This window comes from Callospermophilus lateralis, chromosome 2 (genome assembly GCF_048772815.1).
Source record: "Callospermophilus lateralis isolate mCalLat2 chromosome 2, mCalLat2.hap1, whole genome shotgun sequence".
NCBI classification, from domain to species: Eukaryota; Metazoa; Chordata; class Mammalia; order Rodentia; family Sciuridae; genus Callospermophilus; species Callospermophilus lateralis.
The window spans coordinates 68,736,706-68,751,026 of NC_135306.1; the positions used below are offsets into that span (position 1 = coordinate 68,736,706).

Sequence of the window (14,321 nt, forward strand, 5' to 3'; positions counted from 1 at the left end):
GTTGGGAGCCTGAGATTTCCTTCTGATCCCAGATCCACAATGGATACACTGGTTTTCTGACTCTACTCTGAACATAGCATACTGCTGTCTATAGAATATATTATTGAAAAATTCTCTATAAAGCACTTTGTAAGCTTAATTATATATTTTTCTGGAATTATGAGGAATTATTTGCTATCATGAAATGTGAAATTCCTACTCCCCAAAACAAATACATAAATGACACATTTTAGATTTCATCTTAGAATTTATTTCCTTTCTTCTTATATGTGACAAAAAAAAAAGTCCTACTTTTCCCCCTTTCAACTATCCTACATTAGGCCTGAATGTGGATGGGAAAGAAGGTCCTTAGAGTAAGGCAGAGAATTCATTTAGGACAATCATCTGGATTTATTTTAGGGAGGGGTTCCAGCTTCCCTTTGGACTCAGTCTGCACAGGTTTCAGGCTGTCTCAAATTGTGCACACATAAACCTCTGAATGCAATGCATGTAATCCCCAAAATGTTAGTTGCTTTGCATAAAGAACTAATTCTTTATAGGGTGCTTAAAAATGAGAACTAATGAGGGCTGAGGACATAGCTCAGTTGGTACAGTGCTTGCCTTGCATGCACAAGGCTCTGGGTTCAATCCCCAACACCACAAAATGAAAAAAAAAAAAAAAAATCTAATACAGATTTGGGGGGAAAAAAGAGAACTAATGAAATACAAACAAAGGACTCTACTTTCTTGTATCAGTATCTCATCAAAGGATAAGATAGGACCAGGTCTAACAAAGAGAATAAATAAAATCATGAGTCATATTCAGCTGTTTTATGTCCCTGTTTTCTATCTAAATATTAGAGTTTAAAGTAACATGATCCTGCTCCGACCCCAAGTAAGAAAGGCACTCAAATTAACACAGTATGTACAGTTGTTTTTAAAAAGACACTGTGTGACAGAAAGTAGAATTCTTAGGGTTGATTTTTCTTGCTCTCTGCCTTTATGATACTGAATTTGTCTAAACTTTCCAGTGCCTCAACACACATCTCAAATAAATAGGAGATCATTACAGAGCATGGGGAGGAAGCAGCACATAGAATGCTAGAGTTTGTAGGTCTGTTTGAGGAATTCATTCAAAAGACAAAAGGTTAAGTTGTTATAATGTTGTTCAAAAATTTTAGCATACTTTAAATCTTAGTTTTAAAATATAATTTTCTAGTAAAAAAATAACAGTAAACTTAAAACAGCTTTTTACACTGCCCCCCCAATCATGTGCTACTTTCTTTTGCAACTAGATCTTCAGCATCTTCTATAATTCAGGGGTGCTAAGGTAGGGATTGTTGTATAGCAAGTGGTAGTTCTACTCCTAAATTGCATTTAGCACATGTCATAGACCATGTGGTGCTATATGAGAGAAAAGTATAATTATGTTTGCAGCAATATTACAAGTTCGTTTTACACATATACTCATTCACCAAGTACACACTGGTATGAACTGAACATATCAAAACCATACAAATATATATGCTTTCTTATAGACGGCTGCATAAAAATCCAAAAACTTTTGTTTCCACATGTCACCAAACTCCTTATTTGAATATCTAAGTGTTTTTTAGTGACAACCTGAATACGTTTAATCCTACTAATTATTAATAAAGTGGGTATGATCCCTAGCCTAGCACTGCTTAAAAAAAAAAAGAAAGAAATTAATGAAGCTCTCAATTTAAATTAGAACTGTACTATAAGAATTAAGAAGTGTGACTGAAAGTCTGGGCCTGGAGTTTCTAAAGAAATAATAGTAGATATTAATATTTATCAGATCCTTAAGCTTAAAAAACAACTATACAGGTTTAGGAAATAACTAAAAGATTCACAGTTCAAATTAATGGGGAAAAAAGGAGAAGCATAAAATAACTATTCATGAAGATACAATAAACAAGTTATTGAAATCAAAGAATTTCTTCAGCTGTTCTCAAATGGTTCAAGCTTTGTATATGTGTCCTTAAATAAGTAAACAGAAAGTAGTATCCTTAATGCAAATGGGTTTCTATAAATGTTTAATGTAGATTAAGGTATAGCTCACTGATAATTCTAGAGCTGTATTTCTTGGCTTGAATTTAATGAGTTTAAACAAAGTAATGAAGAAAATAAATTTAAATTAACTTTTTCTATATGCAACAGCTCTCCCTAAGTATTATTCACAAACAATTAATTTCTCAATCATCACTCTATCCATCACTCATGACCAATCTTTTCCCTTCTTCAGTTAATCAATCATTCATTTAATAAGTAGTCAGTGAGCCCTCACAATGAGCAAGGCACACACAGTAGAGTCTGGAAATACTATATTACCAAAATAAGTGTACATTAAAAAGGCAGGGTGAAGAGTGTTATGAAGGTGTTAGTTACCTACTGCTTTTTGCTTGTCAGTAGTATTCTTGATCCACAGGATGATGAACTATTACTCTTTCAGTGAAAATGTGATGAAACACGTCAAATCTAAACTATCTTTCCCTTTTAAACAATGACATATTTGAAGAAAAATAAGGCTAACAAGCCCCTGAAAACAGACATACTTTTTCTACTGCATGAGCTCATTTAGGCAAAGACATATTATGCTAGTCAGTTTAAATGTCAATCACTTTAGCGGGGGGCAAAACAAAAATAATCATATAGGGCAATTCTAAGTTTTCCTGTGAATGAACACTTGAAAAATGCAAATTTAAAATAAAGTAGCATACAAAAGTCACATACTGACAGTATCCTTTGGATGTTTGTATTCTCATTCTCTATTTAAAACTTTATTAAGAAAAGAAGACCAAGGTATATTAAAACACTACATGGCTTCAGAAAGTGGTGGGTTTAAGCAGTTAACAACAAAGATGACCAAGATACTGGGTGTAAGGTATAAAAAGGTATGATGCACTATAAAAGTTTAACTAATGTTCTCAGGATATTATCTATACTCATGTCCTGATGTGTATTCACATCAAAGTAGTTGCACTCACATCAAAGAAGCCCTATTACTTAGGATACTAAAAATTATGCTTGAGAAAACAGTGATACTGAGTAGTCCAGAATTTGGCAACATGTATTACTGGAATGTGCTGAACCTCCCATGTCATCTCTGTGTATTTCTACTCAACCCCTGCAGGAGTTGAAAATCATAAATCTAATGGGTTTTATCCATAGAAAACTACATAGACCTTGAGGTATCTGATTCAAAATAAGCTCTGTACACAAAGGGCCATGGAATTAAGTTCATTATGGCAATTATTTTCTCTCCTAAAAATTATATAAAGTATAAAAAATGGTAATTTTTGCCCCAAGAGATAAGAGCAACATCTGTCTACTGGGGCCAGGCTAGACAATTTTCCTGGTGTTCTTACAAGTATATCATTCAGTTTGAAAGTTCACCGCTCAACGAAACCATGATGCCCAAATAAAGGACCTATCCCATTTCCCTTAAAATAGTACTTCTAACTCAAGTCCTGGCTATTCACAAGATTGAGACAGGAGAGGTTTGCCTTTCCCTACATCATTCTCCCCACCTTACAGATTACTAAGCAAGTAAAAAAGGAGAAGAGGCAAAGCATGGTGGTCATACTTATTTCTATAACTATTACTCACATTTGTATACACGTAGGACAAAAACCAGCTTCATCATTAGAGAAACTTTTAGAAGGGCAGTTTCTATTCATATTTCGTGTGTGTGTGTGTGTGTGTGTGTGTGTGTGTGTATTTAGATGGGAATGAAATTCACTGAAATAGAGAAAATAAAATCTTCAGAAGACATTCCTGAAATAAGACAAATGAGGAAAATTATACACAAGTCAGAGTGACAAAAAAATATGGAATGGAGTGGTGAAACAAAGAAAATGGTAAACAGAAAAAAGAAATACAGACCATTTACAAAGGAGAAAATATAATAAGAAAGTAGATACTAGCTGACTCTTTCCCTAGTCCCACTTCATCAACCTGAAAAACTCAGCCCTTGTTATTGAAAATTAAGATACAGCATTAATGTAGATACTTTGGTACCTCATCCCTGATAAAATCCTGTATCAAAGTGTTTTGTTTTGTTTTTAAATAAAAACTGAAGAATTAATCTCTTTAACTTTTCTCTCCTCCTGGCTTTTGCCAGTAAACTTTTCATAGTCCACAAAATTTTGTAGTTTATCCAGTATAATCTCAATAACTTAATTTTTTAAAAAGGAGTTTCTATGAATACATTTGTATGTATATTTCTCCCATTTTTCATGAATGATTTTGGAAAAGAAAAAGTAGTAATAACCAAAAATGGCATTCTGGGTTTTTAAAAAATTTATTTTATCAGGGCTGATATGACTGTTTTGGCATATACCAAATATGAGGTAAAAAACAACCTATCAAAGCTAGTAATAAAAATAATTTTCCAGTACTACACTTACATAAACTCTTAAATTAGATTCTGTTTTTTAAATAATCACTTAAAAATGGATTACATTGGAAGCATTTTTTTAATATAAATTTCAATACTTCTGACTTTGGTTACATTAGTCTATACTTTTGAGTAGAACAAGCTAGAAAAAAGAACTGATTTATATTTTCACATTTCCAAACATCTAGCCATTTGATTCTGAAAATAAATTAAGTTCTTCTGCATCTGTATTAATGTTTCTAAGCTGAACTACAACAAAAATTTTTGATTTAAAAAATTTGCCTATATAGCAATCAAAATGAGGAGGGTGGATGTATATGTGACCCAATTATAAGAACTGAGTGAAAACCCATGTATAGAAATATAAAGGATGAGGAGTTAAAAAGAAAAAAATTAAGACTCATTTTTTAGTAAGGAGCTATACAATTACTGTATCCCCAAAGGAATGCCAGTTCTTAATAAAATAAATAAAATGTAAGGTTTCCTATGGACTTTTAACCTAAAGATGAGGAACACATTAGCCAATAATAGCAAACAGTTCATGCAACTATGTCAATAAAAAAGGAAAGCAATATTGCACTAAAAGGGGAACCTTACAGGATTAATCCACTTTCATTGACTCAGAGTGACCAGCCATTTCCTGTATGCTTTGGCATACCTGGCTTGCTCTATGTTCCGGCAAGTCGACAATACTTGATCAATGAACCTGTGCTCCATTTCTAGGCCCAAAGAATCTGGAGCTGGGGTCCGCTTCAGGCGTTTGGTTTCTTGGGAATAGCCTTGCTTGCCTGAGTCATTCAATCCATCTACTTCCATTGCCTGAGACAGCCGAGGATCTGCTGGGATGAGGTGCAAATCACTCAAAGTCTCTCCAGGAGTGTCTGCAGGTGACAGCTGGGTCATGCTGTGAGGAAACCTACCATTTAAGTGATGTTGAAGGTAGAAAACATGTCGCCTATGATGGGGGAGGGGGAGGAAGAGAATAAAGAGAATCTCATGGCAAAGTTAAGCTATTCAGGGGAAAAAAATTGTGATCATATCAACATATACACAGTGCTGAGTTTGTGGCCCACTTCATAACCCAAAGATAAACAGAGGAATTAGGAATTTAGGAAAAACAGTTGACATGAAGTCTGGGTATTTGGACAAATATTGCAGATTACTTGTTTGTTTTGTGAGAAAGAACACTATTAAAAGTTTTTTCAATAAGCATTTTCTGAATGATGACAACTTGAAGTTATTACTTTAACATGAAAATAGAAACAGGTCTTAGTCAATATCTGTTTTATATAATATCAATATTATATATAACAAAATAAAAAACTAATCTCAATATCTTGGAAGACAAGAGATTCTAGAAATGGGGAATTAAAGGGTTCATCCAGAGGCTTAGTCCATAGCCTTTATCCAATCCTTTTAATTAAAAGAACACATCTGTTGCAGTTGGTCTTATGATCTAGAAATCAACTGACCTATCTTGTAAATCCATCACTAGTCTTAAACATCCATATGTAGTGGATCTGTGTTGAACTCTGAGAAAAACACTTTAAAAGATACAGTTTCTATTCTTCCTCTAAGAAGAGCAGTTCTCATGTCCTTAAAAAAAATCACCTGGAACTATTTGTCAAAATGAAATCCCTGTTGCTAATCTCCAAACACTGATTTGGGGTAAGGGGGACATTTCTGGTAGACAATATGATAAACTACATGGCTTCTAAGTTGTTATATCTCAACAAATTAGTGAGAACTAGGAAAGAGAAGAGGAAGGGGAAGGGGAAGGGCAGGGCACGGCAGGGCAGGGCAGGGAAGGGAAGGAAAGGGAAAAAAAAAGGCGCTGGGGATGTGGCTCAGAGGCAAGGGGCTCATTTCCTAGTACCAAACACATAAGTAAAAGATAATTCTCTATTCATGAATGTGCCAAAAAGGGGACTGTCTTCTGAGTAGGTTGAGCATAGACTAGCAGGTGTCCATCTCCTCAAACATCCTAAAACTAGACTGGACAAGAGTAAGGGCAGATCTCAGTAATTTTATTAATATGCAAACTTTTAAAACACCTACCTCCTGACTAACACAAGCAAGTCTTATATTCTGTTTCACACATTTCTATTAGTCTTTCTCTGAATCCCAAGAGAAATTCTTTAAATTTTTTAAAATTTAAATAAACAAAAGCATCAAGATATTACACTTCGCTAATTTGTAGATTATTAGGGTAAAAAAATAATAAAACTTACTTTTTTCCCTCAGGGTTTAATCAATAGTTTCAACTCTGACTATGCATCAAAACTGATTAAACCCTGTGGTGTTTTTTTTTTTTTTTCTTAAACAACAAAACAAGCCTTGAGCTTGTGATCCTCATACCTCAGCCTCCTGATTCACTGTGATTACGGGCATGCACCATCGAGCCCAGCTGAAAATTCTTTTTTCCTCTTAAAATTAAGACACCCTTATTCTATGTTTTCAAGAGAAGGTAGATTGGGACTTGAGATTGTTTTGATATTGAAGATTTTTGTTCTATTTTGTATTTGTTTAGGCATATTAATGGCAAAAAAATAACATAATTCCATCTCAGATATGCTAAATATCATGGTCTCAAAGAGGGAGTCCACAAACTTTTATTTGTCTTGTTTTCCTTTTATTTTGGAAGAAACACAGATTATTCTGTTGCAAAGTAAAGGCTAACTACTACTGTCCTGAGGCATAGGCAAAAAACTGCACCAGAAACTTCATGTTAATAATAATGATATGGTAACATAAACCCTTTCTTACTCACATAGGAAAAGCTCCAAAATCAGATGCCTATGAATACCTAAACAGGCAGAAGTCAGATTTATTACCTTCTGCAGTTCTCATCAAGACATGCCAATTTCATGTAGGAAATGGGTTTTTCTCTTCTCTTACCTATGACACCAAAGGGTTTCATGTCCTGGGTAGGAATCAATAAGATCTGTGCTGAATTCCACTTCTTCTTCTAGGAGATGGGGAAGATTTATCCTTGGTTCCTCTGTTGAAGCAGCTGCTTCTTCATCTTTTGGAAGAACTAGGGATGGTTCATTTCTCAAAGTGTTTTTCTCCAATACAGAACTGTCTGTCACAGTTTGACTCATCAAAGATTTTAACAAAAACTGGCGGTAGTGAAATCCACTGTGGTCTGAAACATGCATGGATGCCCAATGTTTAGTAGAAGATAGTTCATCAAGAAGAATCTTGAAGGAAGAAAAAAGAAAAGTGAGAAGAGGAATTTTCTAAAGATTTTTCTTCTCTATTAGCACCTCTAATTTCTCTTTGATTTTTTTTAAACAATACCATTCTCACCAATATTTTGTATGCCTTGTCTAACAAAGTGCTGTCGTTTAGAAGTTTAATGCATGCTGGTTTCTCTCTTCCCTTAAAAAGTTACAGGAATTTGTTTTAAAACCACAGAACCAAAAGACCTGTCTTTCTTTCCCTTGACCTTGACTATTCACATTCTGATGGGCACATGGAGAGAAAAGCCAAATTTTAAAATAATGTCAAACATTAAGACAGTCACTTACAAGTAATGTTAATATAGAAGGAAAATATAAATGCAGGTTAATTTGATTAAACTTTATTTTATTTAATATGCATTATATCTAACATGAAAATATACTATATCTGTTCAATTATAGATTAAATATAATTATCTGCTTTTCTACTATCTATATAAGTGTCATGAAGGCAAACAGTATACCTGTTTTGTTCACTACTTAATTCTAAGAGCTTAGTACAAAACCATGATGCATGAATATAGGACTTTGTAAGGGCTCATGACTATTTTTGTCTCCAACTCGCCATCAATGATAAATGAGGTTTTAAAGTGAATTAATAAATAAAATCCAGCAGTAAAATATTCAAATCTTTGCACTACCAACCTTGTAAATTAAAGAATAACAGAAACCAAAGCAGCATTTGTGGGGCAGGGCGGGGTGGGGACAAGAAAGAAAAGGAAAGTAAGTTTTGGCACTGTCTGGAATAGGTAGTCCAAGAATTTTGAGCAATGAACAGAATTATCAAGGGCCTACCACAAACCATCAGGGGATTTTTAGACCAGCTAAAGAACACCAGATATACACTTGTCAACAGTAAATAATAGAAACAGCACGATGCCAAACGATGCCTTTATATGTTTGTCATAGGTCCCCAGCAAATACCTTCTCCTGTATTATGATCTCTTCTCCATCCTCACACATCCCTTTCTTCCCTACAAGAAATCTTTCCCTCTTCTGAACTTCCACAGTACTTTTATAACCCAGCATGCACATTAAAAAATTCTTTGCATGTCTTCATTCACACTAAATTCTGAAGGTGCTTTATTTGTTTTTAAACTCTGTAAGATGCTTATTCATTTCTAATTGATATGTCCATTACCTCATACCCACTGTCAGAGTGGATATATAAATATTTTATGAGTGAATGAATGAACAATTTAATAAAAGAGATGACAAATACAAAGGAGTAAGATTACTTCCAAGTAGGACATTCATGGTTTATCAATGATGTGTTTTAAATATTTTCTCTAAGCTCTAATGAGTTTATTAATCACCATCTAAATTTATTACAGAGGTGATAGCTGGCAAGTCTCTGAGAAACAAGATATTTTTTATTTTAAAAAGTAAGCAAAAATAGTACCAGATGATCTTCTACCAGGAAAATTAATTTTAACGTCATTACATTTTTTTGAAGAATCAGTTTGTAGGACATTAGGCTAAAACACAGCAGCTTTTTACTTTTTAGCCTGGCATCTTAATATGGATTGAAAAGAGTACTCCACTTCATGAAAATCCTTTAGATCATTTCTTATCGAATATTTCTATGTTAAAAAATGAAATTATTTGATTTTGAGGCAAAAATACCATATATAAAAGGTTTTCAAAGATTAATATTAAAAAAAATTTTACTTGTCAATGGACCTTTATTAGTTTATTTATATGCAGTGCTGAGAATCAAACCCTGTGCCTCACACATACTAGAAAAGTATTCTCCCACTGAGCTACAACCCCAGCCCAAGATTAATTTCTTAAAAAAAAAAACAAAAAAAAACCCTTACATTGTTAAAGAAAAAAAAAAAAAAAACCTACCATATTCTTTTCCTTAAGATATATAAGGATGCATTATTAATCCAAAAAACAAACTTTAATGAGAACATTGGGTCATTTTCTTACCAGAAGAAATTGTATAAAGGCAATAACCAAAAATAAATGAAGTAATTTTAAATGATCTTGAAGACATATAAACATATGGATTAAATCTAAGATATTGACAAATTGAATGCCTTTATATGATAAACCTTAAATGAACGTATTCTTTTCTAACTTCCACATTAAAAAATGAGTAAGTAAATAAAATAAAACTAAAGTAGGGCTATGAATTAGAGGAATAACAGTTTTAAAATGAAAGACTACAGAAAATACAAATGCCATCAATCTTGTAAATTTTTTAACAATGGTTTTCATTCTAATTATAAAATTGATAATGATTATTATAGAAAATTTAAATAACAAAAATTATTTTAAAAAATTACCTATTATCCTATGGGCCGTAAATTACTACTCTTAAAACATTGATATATAACCAATCTTTCAGGTTTTTTTCCCTATTCACGCTTTTACAAAGAGTTTTTTTTTTAAAGAGCTTAACAGTTATATATAGTAGTTGGGTTCATCCTAACAAACTCATACATGCATGGAAATCAAATCGACTGCAGTTCATTATCACTCAAAGAATTTATTTATTTACTTATTTTTAAGATTTATTTATTTATTCTAATTTGTTATACATGACAGCAGAATCATTTCAATTCATAGTACAAATACAGAGCACAGTTTTTCATGTCACACCATTCTCAAAGTTTATATTTAACACAAACTCAGGATATTATTTTGTACTGAGTTTATTCCACTTCTCATGACATTAAATATTATTTTATAACAATTTTAACTCTTGCATAATGTTTACCCTAAAGATCAGCACAATTTAACTATTCCCTTATTTATTTCTACTCTTACATGAGTACCGATCTTATATATAAATCCATGTGCATATATAATTACTTAGGATAAATTTCTACAAGTATATTTGCTGGAACAGAGAACAACCGTGTAATAGTTATTATAATATGTGTAATATATACTAATATATTATGTATTATTATTATATAGTATTAATATTAATACACTAATATATAATGTCAAAGTACCCTCTAAAAAGGCTATGTAATTTATATTTCTATTTGAAGTACATTAATGCCTATATCCTAAATTTTTCATCAATACTTTAATCTTCACTAACTTAGTAAAAGAAAAGTTTCATTTCAGCTTACATTTCTTTAGTTATCATAAAGGCTAAATATTTTTGTATGCTTATTTTCCCTTTGATTCTTCTTTATGAAATACCTATTTTGCCTAATTCTCTTCATTTATGAGTTACCTAACTTTATATTTGTAATAGTCATGTTTTACAGTTTTCTGAGAAATTTATATATTAAAGAGATATTAAGTCTCAATTTGCCAATTTTTTTGGTCAATATCATTGCAATTAATTTTTTAATCCTTTTCCACCACCAGGTTTACTGAGGTACAGCTGGCAAATAAAAACTGTTATGTATTTATGGTGTACAACATAATGTTTTATGTATGTACTGTGAAATGACTACCATGATCAAGCTAATTAACTTATCTATCACCTCACATATTTGTCGAGGTTAGAACACTAAAGACCTATTATTAGCAATTTTTAAATATATTATCTCCAAAACTTATTTATCCTAACTGAAACTTTGTACCTTTGACCAGCAACTCCCTATTCTTTTCCCCACTCCAACTCCTACAACTATCACTCTACTTTTTTGTTTCTATGAGTTCAACTTTTTAAAATTCCACATACAAGTGATATCATGAAGCATTTGCCTGGTTCACTTGCACATAGCTTATATAGTATGAGGTAAAAACCCAATTATTTTTCACAAAGTAAGATTTTATCAACAAACTGGATAAAGACTCTTTAATTATGAGAAATGCCATAGTCATCATCAATGAAATCTGTACATAGTATGCAATGGGATTTGTTTCTAGGCTTGGTATTCTTTCCATTACTGAGTTTCTGAAACAGTACCATAGTTTTAATTATTGAAACATTTAAACCTCTGATGGTATAGTGTTCTTCATTTATTCAACAATTTATTTCTTAAGATTTATTCTTTCTAATGAACTCTGAAGTCAATTTTTTAAGTTAAAAAATAAGTCAGTGGTTTTTTAGTATACTTGGAGTTGTACAGCTGTCACTAATGTAAACCATTTTCATCACATCCCCAAAAGCAAACCTCAAACTAGACCAAACCAAACCAAAAAATCCCATTCGTATTAGCAACGAGTCATTCCCCTGGTCTCTCCTTCCTAGTGTCTGACACTCAATAATCTGCTTTGCAGATTCTGATCATACAAATGGAATCATGTATTACACAGCTGCTTTCAATCAGCAAAACGTTTCCAGGGTCATCCATATTATAGGATATGCCAGTATTTCATTCCTCATTATGGCCAATGTTCCATTCAATGAACATACCACATTTTTTTTTCCTTTTCACAGATGATAATACATTTTGGATTGTTACTACTCTTTAGCTACTATGAATAATGTGGCTGTAGATGTTTTCATTCAAGTTTTGATATGAGCACGTTTTCAATTCTCTTGGGTATACATCTATGAGTAGAACTTCAAGGTCCTCCATGGTAACTATTTTTCCCCTCAAGAATACAATATATGGGTTTTAACCTTACATTTTTGCATATGTAAAATTCCATGTTTAATGTGGGGAAATGTCACAGGAATTGTACCATTTTACATTCCTACTAGCAACAAAAAAGGCCTCTAATTTCTCCATATCTTCATAAACATTAGTTATTATCTGTTTTTCTTTCAGCCATTTTAGTTGGTTTGAAACAGTATCTCACTCACTGTGGCTTTGATTTGCATTCCCCTGATGGTTAATGATGCTGAAGGCTTTTCATGTCCTTACTGACCATCTGTATATCTTTTTTTTTTTTTTTTTTTTGGTACCAGTCTTACTAACTACTGAGTCACATCCCCAGACTCCTTTTTATGTTTTATTTTGAGACAGAGTCACACTAAGTCCTTTGAGATAGGGCCTCACTAAGTTTCTGAGTTTGGTCTTGAACTTGCAGTTCTCCTGCCTCAGCCTCCCAAATTGCTGGGATTACAGGTATGTGTCACCATGGCCAGCTGTATATCTTTTCTGAGGAAAATACTCCATGTGTTTCTTCAGGTGACATACCACATCAGCATTAAAAAATCGGTTAGAAGTTCTGTTTGACAACAAGTTTCCCTCCTACTCTCTCCCCTCAAAAATAAGATTTTAAAACTTACTAAAATACATGTTCATTTAAACACAGACATCACAGAGAAATATAAAAAACCCTATTAGCCATTCTTTATTCTGTGTCTTTTTGACTAAAAAATTAATATATCCTTATTATAAAATTAAGAAAAATATCCATGAGTTATATATGTACATATAAATATCTGTGGAGCATTAACTATATACCAGGCAATGTTCCAAACACTTACAAGTGTTTATTATCTCATTCAATGCTTAATAGATTAAAATTATATGAAGTGCCACACATATTTAGCTTATGACCTTAACCTACTATGAATATCTATCTTTAAATAATTATCTAAGGGGGATCCAACATAGCGGCGGGCAGAGAGGCTGCGCTTTTAATGCACTCCCAGTGATGGGGTCATAAAGTCGCAAGGATAACTCTTGGATTCTACCAATGGAGATTCTCCTAGCAAAATTCCACTGAAGAGAGACGGCCCGGTAGCTACTAGGATTTTTTTGAAGCGTCTGTGTGACCCGGACGAGCGGGACCCTGCCAGAGACGCGAGTTTCAGATCTACCAGCCACAGTCCGCGCACTGCGGGCACAGCTGCACATCCGTCCACCCGCCCGCAGCCAAAGTGACTGGGTCCTGCTAGACGCCGAGACACAGCTTGGCAGGAAGAAGTCTTTAGCCAAGCCTCCACGAGCCAGGAGCTGAGGCGAACCGGGCCGGACCAGTCCCACCCCTCCCCTCGGACACTCTGGCAAGGAGCCTGGGGCCCGCCATAGCAGAGAGGTGACGTCATCGGAGTTCGGCTGCCGGAATTCCTTCCCAGCAGAATCCACTTTAGCAGGTGCGTGACTCCCCATACTGATACAAGCAGCCAGGAAACTTCATTGACTTCTCAGGGGTCGTGTCTGTAGGGAAGCAGAGGGGATCCCAGACCCCAAGGCCCCCATATCACCAGCGGTGACCCCCAAGGTCTTAGCCGCCAGTTTACCACAGCACTGGGGCTTAAAAGGGACACGCGGTGGGGCTGTAAAGTGTAACTAGATCTCTGGAGAATCACTTCTGGGGAACAGGACCTGGCTGGCAGGCTGACAGGAGGAAGGGGGTTAAGAGCTGGAGAAGTGAAATGGCTCTGGACTGACAAGTCTGAGAGACCCCCAGGAGACGCCCTACAGAGATAGCTCTCGGCAGGTAGAGAGCAGACACTCCGCTTAGAGGGCACAGCTCCACCTACTGGAATAGAAGAAGGTGGATCTCTAAGACTTTAATTTTTTTGTTGTTGTTGTTGCTGTTGTCGATATTTTTTTTTCTCTCCTTCTTCTCTCCCTGTTCCTTTCCCCACTTTTCCTTCTCTTTCTAGCCCATTTCAAGTTTTATTGTTCTTTTCATTCCCCTCTAATCTATCTCTCCCTCTATCCTTTTTTTCTTTTTAACAGCACCTTCATTTCCCTACCCCCCAACTCTCATCCCAAGCATTGTGTAATTGTCTAAATGCAAATAGGTGAATGTCTCGAGGCTGTCTATAAGACTCCTAATTACCTAGCTACTACCAA

General features: G+C 34.2%; 1 protein-coding gene across 1 annotated transcript in view; it reads right to left on the minus strand.

Moving 5' to 3' along the window:
* Positions 1 to 227: 227 nt before the first annotated feature.
* The window catches only part of Ptar1 (protein prenyltransferase alpha subunit repeat containing 1), a 56,306-nt gene continuing 42,212 nt past the window's right edge, over positions 228 to 14,321 (minus strand). The window contains exons 6-7 of the mRNA XM_076846047.2: positions 7,298 to 7,602; positions 228 to 5,354 (exon numbers count right to left, since the gene is read on the minus strand). Of these exons, the coding sequence (XP_076702162.1) occupies positions 5,012 to 5,354; positions 7,298 to 7,602 (648 nt within the window). The 3' untranslated portion in view covers positions 228 to 5,011. The remainder of the gene's footprint in view (positions 5,355 to 7,297; positions 7,603 to 14,321) is intronic.